General features: G+C 38.6%; 1 protein-coding gene across 24 annotated transcripts in view; it reads left to right on the top strand.

Moving 5' to 3' along the window:
- The window catches only part of ENPP2 (ectonucleotide pyrophosphatase/phosphodiesterase 2), a 69,574-nt gene that overhangs the window by 31,535 nt on the left and 24,478 nt on the right, over positions 1–13,561 (top strand). For 12 of the 24 annotated variants that reach the window (XM_040679445.2, XM_015283025.4, XM_015283024.4 and 9 more), the window contains 4 exons: positions 5,506–5,561; positions 7,732–7,797; positions 8,475–8,547; positions 13,238–13,393. In XM_040679445.2, coding sequence (XP_040535379.1) covers positions 5,506–5,561; positions 7,732–7,797; positions 8,475–8,547; positions 13,238–13,393 — 351 coding nt within the window. The remainder of the gene's footprint in view (positions 1–5,505; positions 5,562–7,731; positions 7,798–8,474; positions 8,548–13,237; positions 13,394–13,561) is intronic. The other 12 variants (XM_025147137.3, XM_015283027.4, XM_040679564.2 and 9 more) reach the window with 1 other exon arrangement.

Genomic DNA, 13,561 nt, shown 5'->3' with positions numbered 1-13,561 from the left:
AGAAATTGGGAGCATCAGAGCCCCTGTTCTCAAAGGACAAACTAACTTCACTACTCATTTTTCATGACGCTGAGGCTGTTTTCATCCAAGTAACTTCAATTTCTGAAGTCAACTGCCTAAATTAAGACCCCAGCTGCCTTTGGCTTCCATTCAGCAGTAGTTTTCCACATTTTGATTTGGCGTGGTGAGTTTAAGCTTACAATACAGGCAATATGTTGCTTTTCTCAGTGATCTTTCATGATCCTTAGAAATAATCCTTTGGCCTCCTTAAGATCAGAAGATGATAGGTATAAAGTTGTAGTTTTATGAGGGCTGTAGTTAATGAGGACAGAGGGGCCCCTTGAGAAGGCTGTCCAGCTTGTATGTGAGTTTGCCTCTAAAAATGCCTTTCTTTTCAGAAATATCTCAATTATAACAGCATAGAGGGTGGTTTAGGGCGCCTTGTATGACACTTTACTTTCACTTTTAACGTTTCTAAGTAAGAGGAAATACGGCTAAAGCAAAGTCTGTAGGAGTCATGACTCCAACTTTTACCTCACTGGCAGGAAAAGTGCAAATGATGCAGGAAGGTAACGTGTAGCATCACTGTGCCAAGTTAATTCTACATGCCTGAACTACTCCTGTTCATGTTTGCTTGGGAAATAGTTATCATCAATCCTAGACATGGAAGGGATTTCCTATTCATGCATGGCCTGCTCCTAGTTGCAGTGAGTGTCTCTGCTACCTCCATTCCTGACATGGATTTCCTTCCTTGGCTGGCAGCTGTGTTTGCTCAGCTCTCAATGAGGCCTGCCCCTCCTGTTGGCCCTGACCTGAGGCGTGCCACTGCTGTTCTTGAATGATGCAACAGGACACAGGCAGACCTCTAAAATTTATGAACATTCATTTATTCACAGAAGATTAAAAGTAGGGAGATGCTGCACTGTCTTTGCAGGTTTTCAAAGACGATTCAACAGCCATTTTGAAGACCTTTGTAGTATCTGTGCAAACACATAGCTAGCAACTGAAAGAAGGGAGAACTTGGGACTTGTGTGTTGCACAGTCCACTTCCACCTGAAGTGTTGCTTAGCCTCTCTATTTTTATCAGTAAATAAAGGAGGGAAAAAAAAAAGAATTATTGTAGTCTCTCAACAAAGAAGATATACTTAGCTTACAGTAGATGTCTTGTAAGCATCTAGTTAACCATGTATATCATGTCTTGGGATGTTTACCAGTGTACTTGAGTTGAGTCAGTGGTTCTGTAATTTGCCAAATCTTTTATGATGGAAAGTTTAGATATCCTCCAATTCCCAATCTGACACAGTATAAACACAATATGAACACAGACTAGTTAATCTTTTATATATATATATATATATTATAATTTTAAATATGTATTCTTCTTATTTGCTTAAGCAATTTGAATCAGAAGTATCGTCTTCTTATAATTTACAGTACTATAAAATTGTGTCCCATCTGAAAACCAGAGGTGCTCATCTGATGTAGAATTTTACAGGCATCTGTTTAACTAACATTAGCAGTTAAAGCCAATGTATTTATGCATGGCAAATAAATCACATAAGTTCACAAATTGAACTGACCTTACAATGGGTAACACAACATTTATGATAAATGACCTGAACAGATGTGACAGATGTGTATATAACACATTGCATTTACATGCTCAGTACTGGAATACCTAGGATTAAATAACTTAAAGACTGTGAGTGTAACCAACAGAGAGGAGATGAAACAATTTTTATTCCATTCCTGGTTCCGACTGTTCCACATGGACTGTTGAGAGGACATCACCTAATTTTTTCTTTTGTATTGTACACTGATTGACTGCATAGACTCATATTAACCTGGAAGAAGCATGAATGACTTGCACTCTGTCTTGAAAGTCAGTGAATTTAAGTTAATGACACTGAGAGATGTTCATTGGTTTTGAGGCTGTAGTTACAGTTTGCCTTGCTTTTCTGCTGGACTTACTTCCTACCCTCAGCTACAGGATATTAAACTTGTGCGTGCTGTTCCAGCTGCCAGTCTGTTACCTGATTTTAGCTAATCAGTAAAGGATATGGCTACCAGGGGCACTTCTGGTAGAGAAATAGAGACTGCCATCACTGTATTCTGTCACAGCTCCTAAACACGCTACAAGTTTGATTTAAAGTTTGTTTAATGTAGATAAAAACTCTTTCACCTGGATGACTGCTGCTGCTTTAATGAGTACTGTAAGATCATAGAATCATTAAGGTTGGAAATGACCTCTATGATCATCTAGTCCAATCATCAACCCATCCCCACCATGTCCACTAAACAGTGTCCCCCAATGCCACATCTGTAGGTTTCTTGAACACCTGCAGGGACAGTGACTCCACCACTTCCCTGGGCGATCTGTTCCAATACTTGACCATTCTTTCTGAGAATGAATGTTTCCTAATATCCAACCTGAACCACCCCTGGTGCAGCTTGAGGTCGTTACCTCTCATCTTAAATGATGTATCTGCAAACACTTTGTTGTGTGTAGTGGCTTTAGGTATGATGTTGCATCACACTGGACTTCATTATTTTGCTTTTAAATAAAGTAGAGGCACTTTTTTTTTTAAGTCTCCTGTTCAAAAAAAAAAAAAAAAAAAAAAAAAAGGGGGAGGAATGTCCAGTAGTTTTTCTTGTAACCTTGGGTTCAACCAGTCTCTGCCTGGCAAAGTCCCAAGGGAGTCATTTCAAACTTACTTCACAGATGTTGTAGATAGATATGGACCATTTGACTTGTTGGTCTTCGCTTTTAACAAATTGCTGTCTTAGCTGTTTCAAGTGCAGCAGATGCATTTTCTCATTCAAATAGTTAATGCCAATGTAAATTGCTGCATTGGGAGCAGAGGGAGTGCGTTTTTTTCCCTATCTGAAGGCAGTCCAGGTGCTCTTGCTAAGGACAGTGCTGTTCTTTTACTGCTGATGGAGGACAGTACAACTAGGGGTGATCCCTGCTAAGATCACCTGAGAGAGATTGTCAGACCCTACAGTATGATAGAGGAGAAGCCTGAAATAGACATCTGTAAGTGATTTCAGCAGTGTTAACAGTCAGGAGCAGCACAGGACAGCCTCAGCTGCTGTGGGTGGAACTTGGCTTGTTTCATGTTTCTTGTTCAGTTGACAAGATGCAGACTGGACCACCTGTATGTGTGCAGTCCAAAGCACTAGAAAGGCAAACAGATGGTAAAATCCTAAAACTGAATTTCCTGGACTTAGTTTATTGGTACCATCCCAAAGTTATCTGCAAAATTATTTAAAGTTTGCAGGAACACAAACACTTTCAAAGAAAAATAAATCTGTGGCAACTCTGGAGGGACAATGGTTTTCCAAGTACAGCAAGACCAAAGAGCACAACAGCAGCAGAGCTGACGCTCGTTATGCTAAATTTATATTTGACCTCTCTTCTCTGCTCTGGTAGGATTCTGCTCTGGGAATGAATCTAAAGTGCAGTGGAAAATATATTTGATTTAAATGTTGATCCTTTTTCATGTGGGAAGCCCAAGAACCACTAATGAGTATGGAGTAGCTCCTGTCTTAGTTTGACACAGGGTCTGGGTTGGAGTTACATACCCTTTGCTGACATAGATGACACAAACCGGCTTGTGGATATGTCCTTGCATTACACACCTCTGACTATAGCATATGGCCTCCAGCTTGAAGGCACTTTTCTCTCCTCACGTTCACCTGCATCTTTCTGTTCAGTCTTTCTGTTCAGTCAGTCAGTGTTTGTCCATCAGCATTCCAAAACAGTCTCTCTGTTGTTCAGTAGTGTCCAGATTCCTGTGTAAAATCAAACTCATGGACTTCCTGCTCCTCTCCTTGTTGCATTCGTTTAGTAAACAATCATTTCTATAGTTACGTTGGATAAATTCTTCCCTGAAAAAGAGGATACCTTATCAGAACGTTAGGATGTAATGAAAACAACTGTATTTTTTATAGCTGTGATTTTAAATGAACTGGATCGAGTCCTGTCAGATTTGAAGGAGTAAAAGATGTAAAGATAAGGTAGGAGGTACGTTCATGGCACTAGAAAGGAAAATAGGATCATTTTTTCCTTAATTGTGAGCATAACAATATCTAAATTTAATTTCCATTAACTACAGCCCCAGTGTGGAAATAATCTTTCATTAGACTGTGCCAAATTTAATTCAATTAAGATTAATGTATGAATAATTCATGCATGACATTTGAATAATGCATGCCCAGATGACATTTTATAAGTGCCTGATAGAACAAGGTAGAGTGGCCTTGAACATGTTTTGAAGAGCTGATTTAAAGTAAGCCAAAGATTTTTCAATCATTAAGGAAGAGATCTGTGTTCTGGCTTAAATGGCCATGAAATGACTAAATAGTAGAATGCGTAAATAATAACATGGGAAAGCAATTTTCTAGTTTTATTCATAATATTAGCATTTAAGTCATTACCACTTTTGAAATAAGTTTTAAAATAATTTGCTAGATCCTTGCAAAGAAATTCAGTCCCACCAGGCTACAAACTGATTATGGACCTTTCTGATATTCAGTCATTCTCATTCCCCTGCCTTCTATAGGTATTCTTAGAATAAAAAGAAAAGAGAAAGAGGCAATGAGGATAACTAGAGGTATGATGTGGCTTTCACTGAAGAAAGATCAAACAAACCAGGGCTACTTTTGCCTGAAAAGCAATAAATGAGGGAATATAGTTGTGATTTACAAAATAATGGATATTTTATAGAAGCGGGAAGAGAAAGAATTAGTAACGTTTTCCCATTATGAGAACAGCATCTTAAACCCAGTGACATTGCCAGTTTTAAACCAAACAAAACTACACTCATACATTGTGTGTCTATATTGTAGAATGTGCTGCTCCAAACTATTTTATAGCCAGAAAAATAGATGAGTTTAAAAAATGGATTTGGAGAACTCTGCAAGATTGTTTCTGTCATTTCCATCCATCACCACTTTGGGTGAGCTCAAAAATTTCAAACTTCTATGGAGGAAGGTGTTTCTTCACACTTTCTTTATACCTGTGCTCCCTTTTATTTTTGGGTACTCTTTATCAACACATTATTTGCTGATGGCTACTGATGGTAGAAAACAGGCAAAGCGGGTTCTTTATGTAGACCCCGATGAGTAATGAGCTGTGTTCTTTCCTCACTGAGTATCCTTCAAACCTTGAACATTAAAGAGCTCAGGAAAGGTATGTTTGATTTTTGAAAATTAAATGGTGGGAGATACTTCAGAAATTTTGGTCCATGTATTGTAATGCTTTCTCTTAGAAGTAACAAAGATATTTGGGGGTGAAACTACAGAACATCAGCTGATGCGCTGCTACAGAATCTGTGTAGGTTTGTCACTGCACATGTTCAAATTAGGGATGGAAACTGAAGCCTGCAATTTTTATTTCTAAGCTCAAGGTAGAAGAATGTGCCTTGAAAACATTTTCTTTTGATTTCAGAGGGTCATTAAGGATCTGAACACATTCTAATCCTCTTATATTTTCCTCATTAGATTTGGATTACTGCAGCCAAGCAAGGGGTGAAAGCTGGCACATTCTTCTGGTCTGTGTAAGTGTCTCTGTTTTCTGGAGATTTGTAACTAATAAATCTGAATTAATTCAGTGCAAATGTTTATTAATTGTTTTCCTTGCTCTAAACATTCGGTAGCTGCTCAGTTGGAGACTGTACCTGTAAGCCTCCTGTTTCATTTCTCAAATGTTTCTCATAACTAAAGCTAACTCTACAGTTTCATACATGTTTATACACTGATATTTAGCAGTTGTTTGAGCTAAAGAAGAGTGACTGTGTCAAAAATTACTTTCCTTCATTTGACTGTGTTGTTTTGCCTCCTCAGTATTGCTGGCAAAGTCTTCTAGACTTCTGAGTGTTTGTGCAAGTCTTTTATTGTCCTCACATCATGCGACATCAACAGCCTAATTCGCTCCCTCCTTTTATGGTCCAGCCTGGCCCTTGAATAAGTTATCTAGTTCCCATTTATTAAGAGATAGCCTTGAGGATCTTTTCTCTTTATTCTGTTCTTTAATGGTTCTGAATTATTTTCCCTTGTCCCATCTAAGACATATTTTCCTAACTAAAAATGAATGGGTTTTAATAATTTCTGTGGTATTCACATGTATCAATTTCTCCATTTCCTTTAAGTGGCAAGATTACAGGAGTGAAGAAAATGGTCTTACTATCAAGATTAAAAGTACTGATGGGATTTGCCTATTTTTTGGTTCCATTCTGAATAATATTCTTTGATGCGCTAAATATCAACAGCATATGAAGGAAATAATAAATGTTCAGTGTATATAGCTGGCGAGAGGTCGAGATTTGCAAGTCAGTTACCAGGCGGAGCTTTGATCTACTTCTCTACGAAGCATAGAAATTTACGCAATACCTAAGCAGTACAACTACATAGTAACAATAAGCACCTTGGCTGATCCATATCTGGGGATATATAAAACAAGGAAAGTAACCGAGGCTGTATTGTAGATATATATATCTGTAGCAAGAGAGTGAATTCAGCAACTTTACATACAAATGAAATACGTCCTCCTTAAGACTGTATTATTTAATTTGGAGCATGGAATGTTTCTGGTGGAAAAAATTCAGATAAACTCTTTTAGGGAAACAGTAGTGTTTCAACACTTCTTAGTCTCAAGTGATGTATTTTTGAAATAATGAAGATTTTTCAAATTGGGCAACTAATAAGTTTCAAAACAGCAATACCTAACATTATTCTGTCTTATGACATTTCTTTGTCTGCAAATTTTAGCATTATTTCTCATCTTTATAATTGTTCTACAAGTGGAAGTTTTCTGTGTAGATGGAGAATGGCAACCAGTGGTGTTGTACAAGCCATTAAGTAACTTGTTTCAAAATGGCATCTATATTTCTCCATCAAATACACTTCCAAAGAATGCTGAATTTGATTCACTATGGTGAATCCAAGATGGTTGTACTTGACTCTTTTCTTGGGATTCTGCAATTGATCTAAAGGAATTTGAAACCATTGATGCTATCGTATTAAAATACTTGTACGGTCACTGATCTGCAGAGCTTTCTTAAGATGAGATATTTTGAAATGTAACAGCTGTTTACATGTTTAGTCATTCTCATAGCAATAATTTGGCCTCTTCAGCCAAGTGAAACGTCTCAGGATAACAGTGAATTGTGATTTATCTGTTCTGCAGAGAGAAGTTGTAAATGTTGTGCGAGTCACCATGCTGATTGCCCGATGTTTCAGATGGCTCTGGTTTGATTTACACCAGCTTAATCCTTTTTGGTTACTATTAAGTCAATGGGAATTTTCCCAGTGTCTTCAAGACTAGCATTTACACTTGTACCAGTGTGAGAAATGTCATGGTTTCAACTCATGCCAGCTATCCAATGGCAGCACAATTGTGCATAAAAGCAGTTCATCTTGGTTAAAGATACCAGAATGGTTCTTAGTCACTGCTATTAGAATAGTTTGGTTTCCTACATTCAGTTCTTACTCCAGTTATGAGCTTTTAATCCAATTTATTTTGGAATATGTGGACATTCAAGAGATCAGAAGTGACTATTTGCAAAATAAGACTCAGTACCAAGCAAGAAACAAGATGCAGTATACTAAAGGGAAATGACATTATTACGATTGATGACAGTCATGTTAGAATCCGTTCATAGCAAGGCTGTTTTGATGCTTCTTGTAGTCTCTGATAAAAAGGCATATTTTTTGTGTTTTGTGGTCTAGTGTCATCCCCCACGAGCGTAGAATACTAACAATACTGCAGTGGCTGACCCTTCCGGATAACGAAAGGTAATTCAACCTGTTGTTGGTTAATTTCTAGCTTATGCTCTCCTAAGAAATAACTCGAAAAGAGCAAGGGGAAGTTTAATTTTGTTAAACTATCATTGATTTCAGGATTTGGCTTGATTTGTTTTGATTAGTTGGCTTTGTTTGTTTTTTTGTCCTAGCTTTTAACCATCTTCATTTTGATTCTTAATAAATGTATGGTATGAATTTCTTTCCTATCTAGAAGCATTTAATTACATGGATTAACATGGATAGTTCTTAGCCTGCTGAGTCAAATATGGTTTAACAACCTTGCAGGCAGTGGCAGGTGCAGAACTGGACCCTGAGGACTGGGAAAATTTTAAGATTTTAATGATGACTTTTTTTTCCATACACAAGTTTGCACACGCTGCTGGCTGCAAAGCTCCAGAGGGCTACCGTTGTGATCCTGCTTACAGAGCTAAGAAAGTGTGTGTCCTCAGATGGTACCCTGGGTGCCTCTCGGCATGTGTTCTGGGATTTAATAAAGTTGTAGAACAATTAATTGCTTAATCATACCATGGAAACATATGACTGAGAAACAGTTCTCTTTAAGGCCAACCCTCATTGCAAGGTTGGCTCGATTTGGCTTGACCAGGCAGGTTTGGGGGTTTTTGTTGTCGAAGGAGAGCTGTCCTGAACAAGACCTTTCTTTCTTTCAGGCCTTATGTTTATGCTTTCTACTCTGAGCAACCAGATGCTGCTGGCCACAGATATGGTCCTTTCAACTCAGAGGTTAGTAGAGATTTTCTTCTGTAGAAAAAGCACACGTCTCAAATACATTTTTAGAATAACTGCTGCTGCCCAGGAGTAATATTTTTAGCAACTTTTTTCACCCGTTTCTGTAGTATGCATCACCTCTGCCAGAGAAAGCAAAATTATTGTCTAAGGATTTATCTTGTGATATTCAATTCTGAGAAAGAACGGCCCGTGCCTTTCATACATTGTTTCTCTTTGTGATATGAAAATGCAAATGGAAATCTCTCTTGGCAAAGATGAGATTATAATTGGGTGCGACAACAGAATTTAATGTTCCTCAAACAGTTTATCCTTCTTAAACATAATAAAACTATAATGCAGAAAATACTGAGGAAAAATGCAGAGAAGAGAAAGGCTTATTTAAAGCTAACAGCCTGCAGTAGCCAAAGTAATAATTCTGGTCTGTCATGAGCTGTAAAAAGCTGCTATTTCCAGTTTCATATAAACCCTAGAGGATTTCTGATAGTTTTGCCAATACTGTTCCCTCAGGGCTGGGCTGTTGAGTTTGGAGAAGATTTTGAAGCATTGTAAGGTATTTTAAAGAAAAATTATGTGCAAAACACTGCAGTAGCTTAACCCCTTGCTTGGGGTTCAGATTGCCAATGAGTACAGCTTCTCTGCCAGCATGGTCCAGCTTACAAGAACTTAAAGACTGTGCGGTTGTCTGGGATTTGTGGAGAGGGAAAGTAAGTTCTGTGCCCAAATGTCTTACTGCTTGGAGTGGCTGGGGGTTGAACATCTGGCAAAGCTCCTTCAGTCTCAGTGGAAACATATGCCTGTAGGTTGCAGTCACGAGACTTCAGGAGCTTTCATATGTGCTTTTTAAAGGGTAAACAAATGTTTTCAAATCTTTGAAAACTGAGGAGTGTATTCACCCTTTGGAAGGTAATACCAATCTCCCTGAGCAGCCAGTTACCAAGCAGATGGTTCTTACTTGTTTGCTATATATCTGGTAGCTTCCTCTACTGGAGAAGTGAGAAAAGAGAAGCAGCGTTAATCTTTTTTAATATACTTGAATTATTTGGGGCTGTTTAAACAAATTTGCAGTGATCATGGATTTGCTGTGGGTAGCATCCCTGCTGGAGCAGTTTTAGCCATGGTCCCAAGAACAGCATCTGTGAGGAGCTGATTCAAACCATCATTAAAACACACCATACTGGACAGGAAGATAAAGTCCATTTTATGGATATCCAGTGGTTAAAATCTGCCAACACTCCTGCTAAATTGATAGGCATTGATATGTTTTCATGTTGCCATCTGACTCAAAACAGGAGAGGTATCTGACTGGGTCAAGCAAGAGATGGATAATGAGAAGTGTCTGGTTCAGATGCAGTTCAAGGATACACTACTTAATGATGCTTTATAGTTCCTCTTTTTGAAGTATTACAAGTGTGTGGCTTATGACTGACAACTGTAATTTTATTTATCTGTAGACAACCGCTTCTGTCTGAGCAGAGTTATGAGGCTCCTTCCATGGACTTAAAGGACAATATAAAGAAGATGACATTGAATTTGTTCTTTACGTTCCAGTCTTTAAAAACCAGTTTAGCACTTTATGCTGAGTCATGTAGATTCAGATTGATCAGAAGTGTCTAAAAAGCGAAGTGTAATTGTATTATCATAGGAAAAAATCCCTACAAAAGCAAGAGTCCCTAAAGGCTTTTATTGCTTGAGGGCTCTTCTGGATGGTTATCTGAAGGCTGACCTCTAATTCAGGCTCTTAATAAGTGTGAATTGATAGCTTATGAAATTTTTACAAATGAATTCACTTATGCCATTTGTGTTAAACACAAGAAGAGTTGAAATTGATTTCTAGCAAATTGAGAACAGACAATTTAGCAGTTGAGTTGGGTTTGGATGTATGGATTTGGAGTTCAAACAGTGGCCACAACTTTCTGAATGGAAATTTAAGTAAATGAATACAGCTGTGTAAGTATACAGATGCTGAGATTTGTGAGGGGCCTCGTTTCAGGACAGAGAAGCTGGGAATTATTTTATATTGTTTCTCTTGACACTTTGTTTTCAATATTATTTTTAGAAGCTACAAAATTTACATAAAACAGCTGGGAAGGAGTCCTCAAAGGGACCCTGTTCAGTTGCTTCCTAGATACTGAGAGCATGACCTCCCTGTGCAATTTTTCTTTTCTTGTATGCAGCTGGCAGTGGCTGGACAGCTGGAGAAATTCTGGCCACTTCATTTTTCTTCGTGCAAAGGCAGATCAGTCCAGCACTTATGTTTGAAACAACCCTGTAACAATTATCTGCTATGTTTCAGATAGGCTTTTTACTTCTTGTTTGGAAGAATCAAGGTTTCATGCTGAGCTTTTGTTGCTGCACATGGCAGCTTGAGAAATTGTTTCATACCTCAGAATCTTCCAGATCCTACAAAAGTCCATTAGGAAAGTGGGTGTTTACTGGAGCTTCTTATGCCAAATAATATTCTAAATGTTTTTCAAATGTAAAATCTTAAAAGGTCAAATGGCATCCATGGCCAGTAATCTTCGACTTCCAGACTTCAGCTGATAGCACTTAGAGCTTCAGAGGATGTACACAACAGCCTATGTACAGAGTTAAAAGCTAGGATTAAAGGGAAGTAGAAGCATTTAAGCTTTATTGGATGAACTGCCAGCGTTGTTGGTATAAATGGAATACATATTATGGTCACCATCCACTACACTAACTTTGCATGTTCTCTAACATTATGAATTACAGTGTAAATGGAATTGATTGCCAACGTAGGGTTTTTTGTTTGTTTGTTTGGAGGGCCATGAATGAACTTCTCAAGAAGCATAATAATGAGTTCTGCTGCATTTCCAGGGGCAGTTATGCGAGTTATCAAACATGTGCTTGCTCTTCATTTACTCCTGCGATTTTTTTTTCTTTCCCTCTGTGCTTCTGCAGTTGAACTCTGGTATGTTGGTCCATCTGGGTCAAGAAGCAGAGCTTTGGCTGGCTGGTTATTCTTGTGATGTTACGGTCCCCTTCTGTAAGCAGGGAGGGATTTGTTTCCCTCCTCCATAACTCTGTTCTGACTCTTTTCAAGCAAAACTAAGATTTGGCTGGTTAATAAGAACTTGGCTTTTTTTTTTTTTTTTTTTTTTTTTAATCTTAGCTAACTTTTATTTTTGAAAATAAAACTTCTAGATATATACTACTGAAAGAGCTCTAAAACACATCGAAATCTGGCATTGCTACACTGTTCCTGCTGCTCCTCTAACACGCTGTCTTGAGACGGCCATTGTCAGTGTTCAGACCTGGGTCTCCTACGCTCGCGTGTTTCTGGCATACTGAAGCTCTGTCTGAGCGCGTTCAGAGAGAGTAAAATGAGAATCCTTCCTTTCCCTGCCGCTCCTCTCATCAGGACTGCACAAAGCTTGAAGCGTTTTAAAAACAGAAAACTCTGGTGCTGCTTTATTAAAATGCCTTTCTGGAGAGAGACGAATGAGACTGGACTAGAATCTCCTTTCCAGCTGCTTGCCTTGGAAGCAATGAAACAGCATGGCAGATGGTAACATCCCCTTCCTTCCCTTCCCTGTTTACGTTGCTCTGTTACTGAACAACTGTGAGAAGCTGACTAAACACATAGAAGTAAAAAATCATCATAAACCACCGACTCTTCTGAAGCCCACTCAGTGTGCTCCGTTGTGTGCAGCATATCTTAGTAAATATCTCCTTGTAGGCATTATCTGTCACTGCTTTGTATGCAACCCTGAGCAGTGCCAAGAGCCTGTGACTCATGTAAAGTCAGTGAGAGTGGTAAAGTTTTAAATTACAAGTTGATTAATGGGATGGTATTTTTTTCCAGTTATGTCTTACAGGGTTTTTCCCCTTCTGTTAGTATATCCAGATATTTGTGCATTTATGAACAATTACCCACATGAGATATCATAGCAAAAGTACTAAGAAAATTAAATTTTCAAGTTGCCCACAAAGCTGCTAACAAGGCAGGTGCTGCTTTCAAAGGCTCTGCCACTAATAAATATGCCCTACCTAGCTGATTTGAAGGATGCAAGCTCCAAGCTAACTGAGCCTCACCCTTACGGCTTTGTTCTGTAGAACTGCAGTCCCCAGTACTGATTAATGGGACTCTGGTGATTTCGGTGGGGTTTATGGCCTGGCACACAATGCTAATGCTACTGATGAGAATATCTACTGTCACCGATTTGACCAAAAATGTGTATGGAAAATCTTGCAGAAAGCCATTTGGTCTGGACAGGCGCTAGTACTCATACCTGAACTGCCCCCCAAGTGAGATGCACGTCCACCTGCCTTCTGCCCCAGACAATCATGACATTTTATGCAGAAATTTTTACAAAAATTGAAATTAAGTTTACTTTTGATAATACTAATGAGTTGACACTTGATCAGTTTTGAAAAATAATACTCATAGCTATATATTTTCAAAACCAGAAGGCCCACCTATTTTCGAAACACCAATTTCATTTGCTTTTATGCTGTCTGCTCTTGTAACTGCTGTTCTGCTTTCGGTACAATTTGGTGTATTCCTCCTTAAAGAGAGACAGATGCTAAATTGTCCAAATGCCTGAATTTTTGAAAAGGCCTTCATTTATGCATAAGGATTAGCTGGCATAGGTGGCTTTGCTCTCTGATGTGAGTCGAGACAGGCTTTTTTTCTGAGTCCAGACATCTCTCCCCGCCAGTACAGGAGAGTAGTTATGGCTCCCCTCTTACTCCGCCTAAGGGACCTAAGAGAAAGCTTCCTCCTAAGAGGATACAGAAAAGACCAGTTGCAGCTCCAAAGCAAAGAAGAAGAAAAGTACATAGAGTGGATCAATATGCTGCGGAAGCTCGTCGGAAGAAAGTAAGTTTACACATATTCCAAAATTCTATGATGGAAGTGCCACTTTTTTGGCACTTCTCTAGCTTTGCCTTTTTCAACTTGAGAATCACTCCGTGCTTCAGGTTGGGACTTTGCAGACAAAACTTCTGTAAGTGTACTGAAGGACACAAAGGAAAGCAGCCAAAGCAG

Source organism: Gallus gallus, chromosome 2 (assembly GCF_016699485.2).
Source record: "Gallus gallus isolate bGalGal1 chromosome 2, bGalGal1.mat.broiler.GRCg7b, whole genome shotgun sequence".
Taxonomy (NCBI): Eukaryota; Metazoa; Chordata; class Aves; order Galliformes; family Phasianidae; genus Gallus; species Gallus gallus.
The sequence above is the reverse complement of the archived record's forward strand: the minus strand, read 5'-3'. Positions and strand labels throughout refer to the sequence as shown.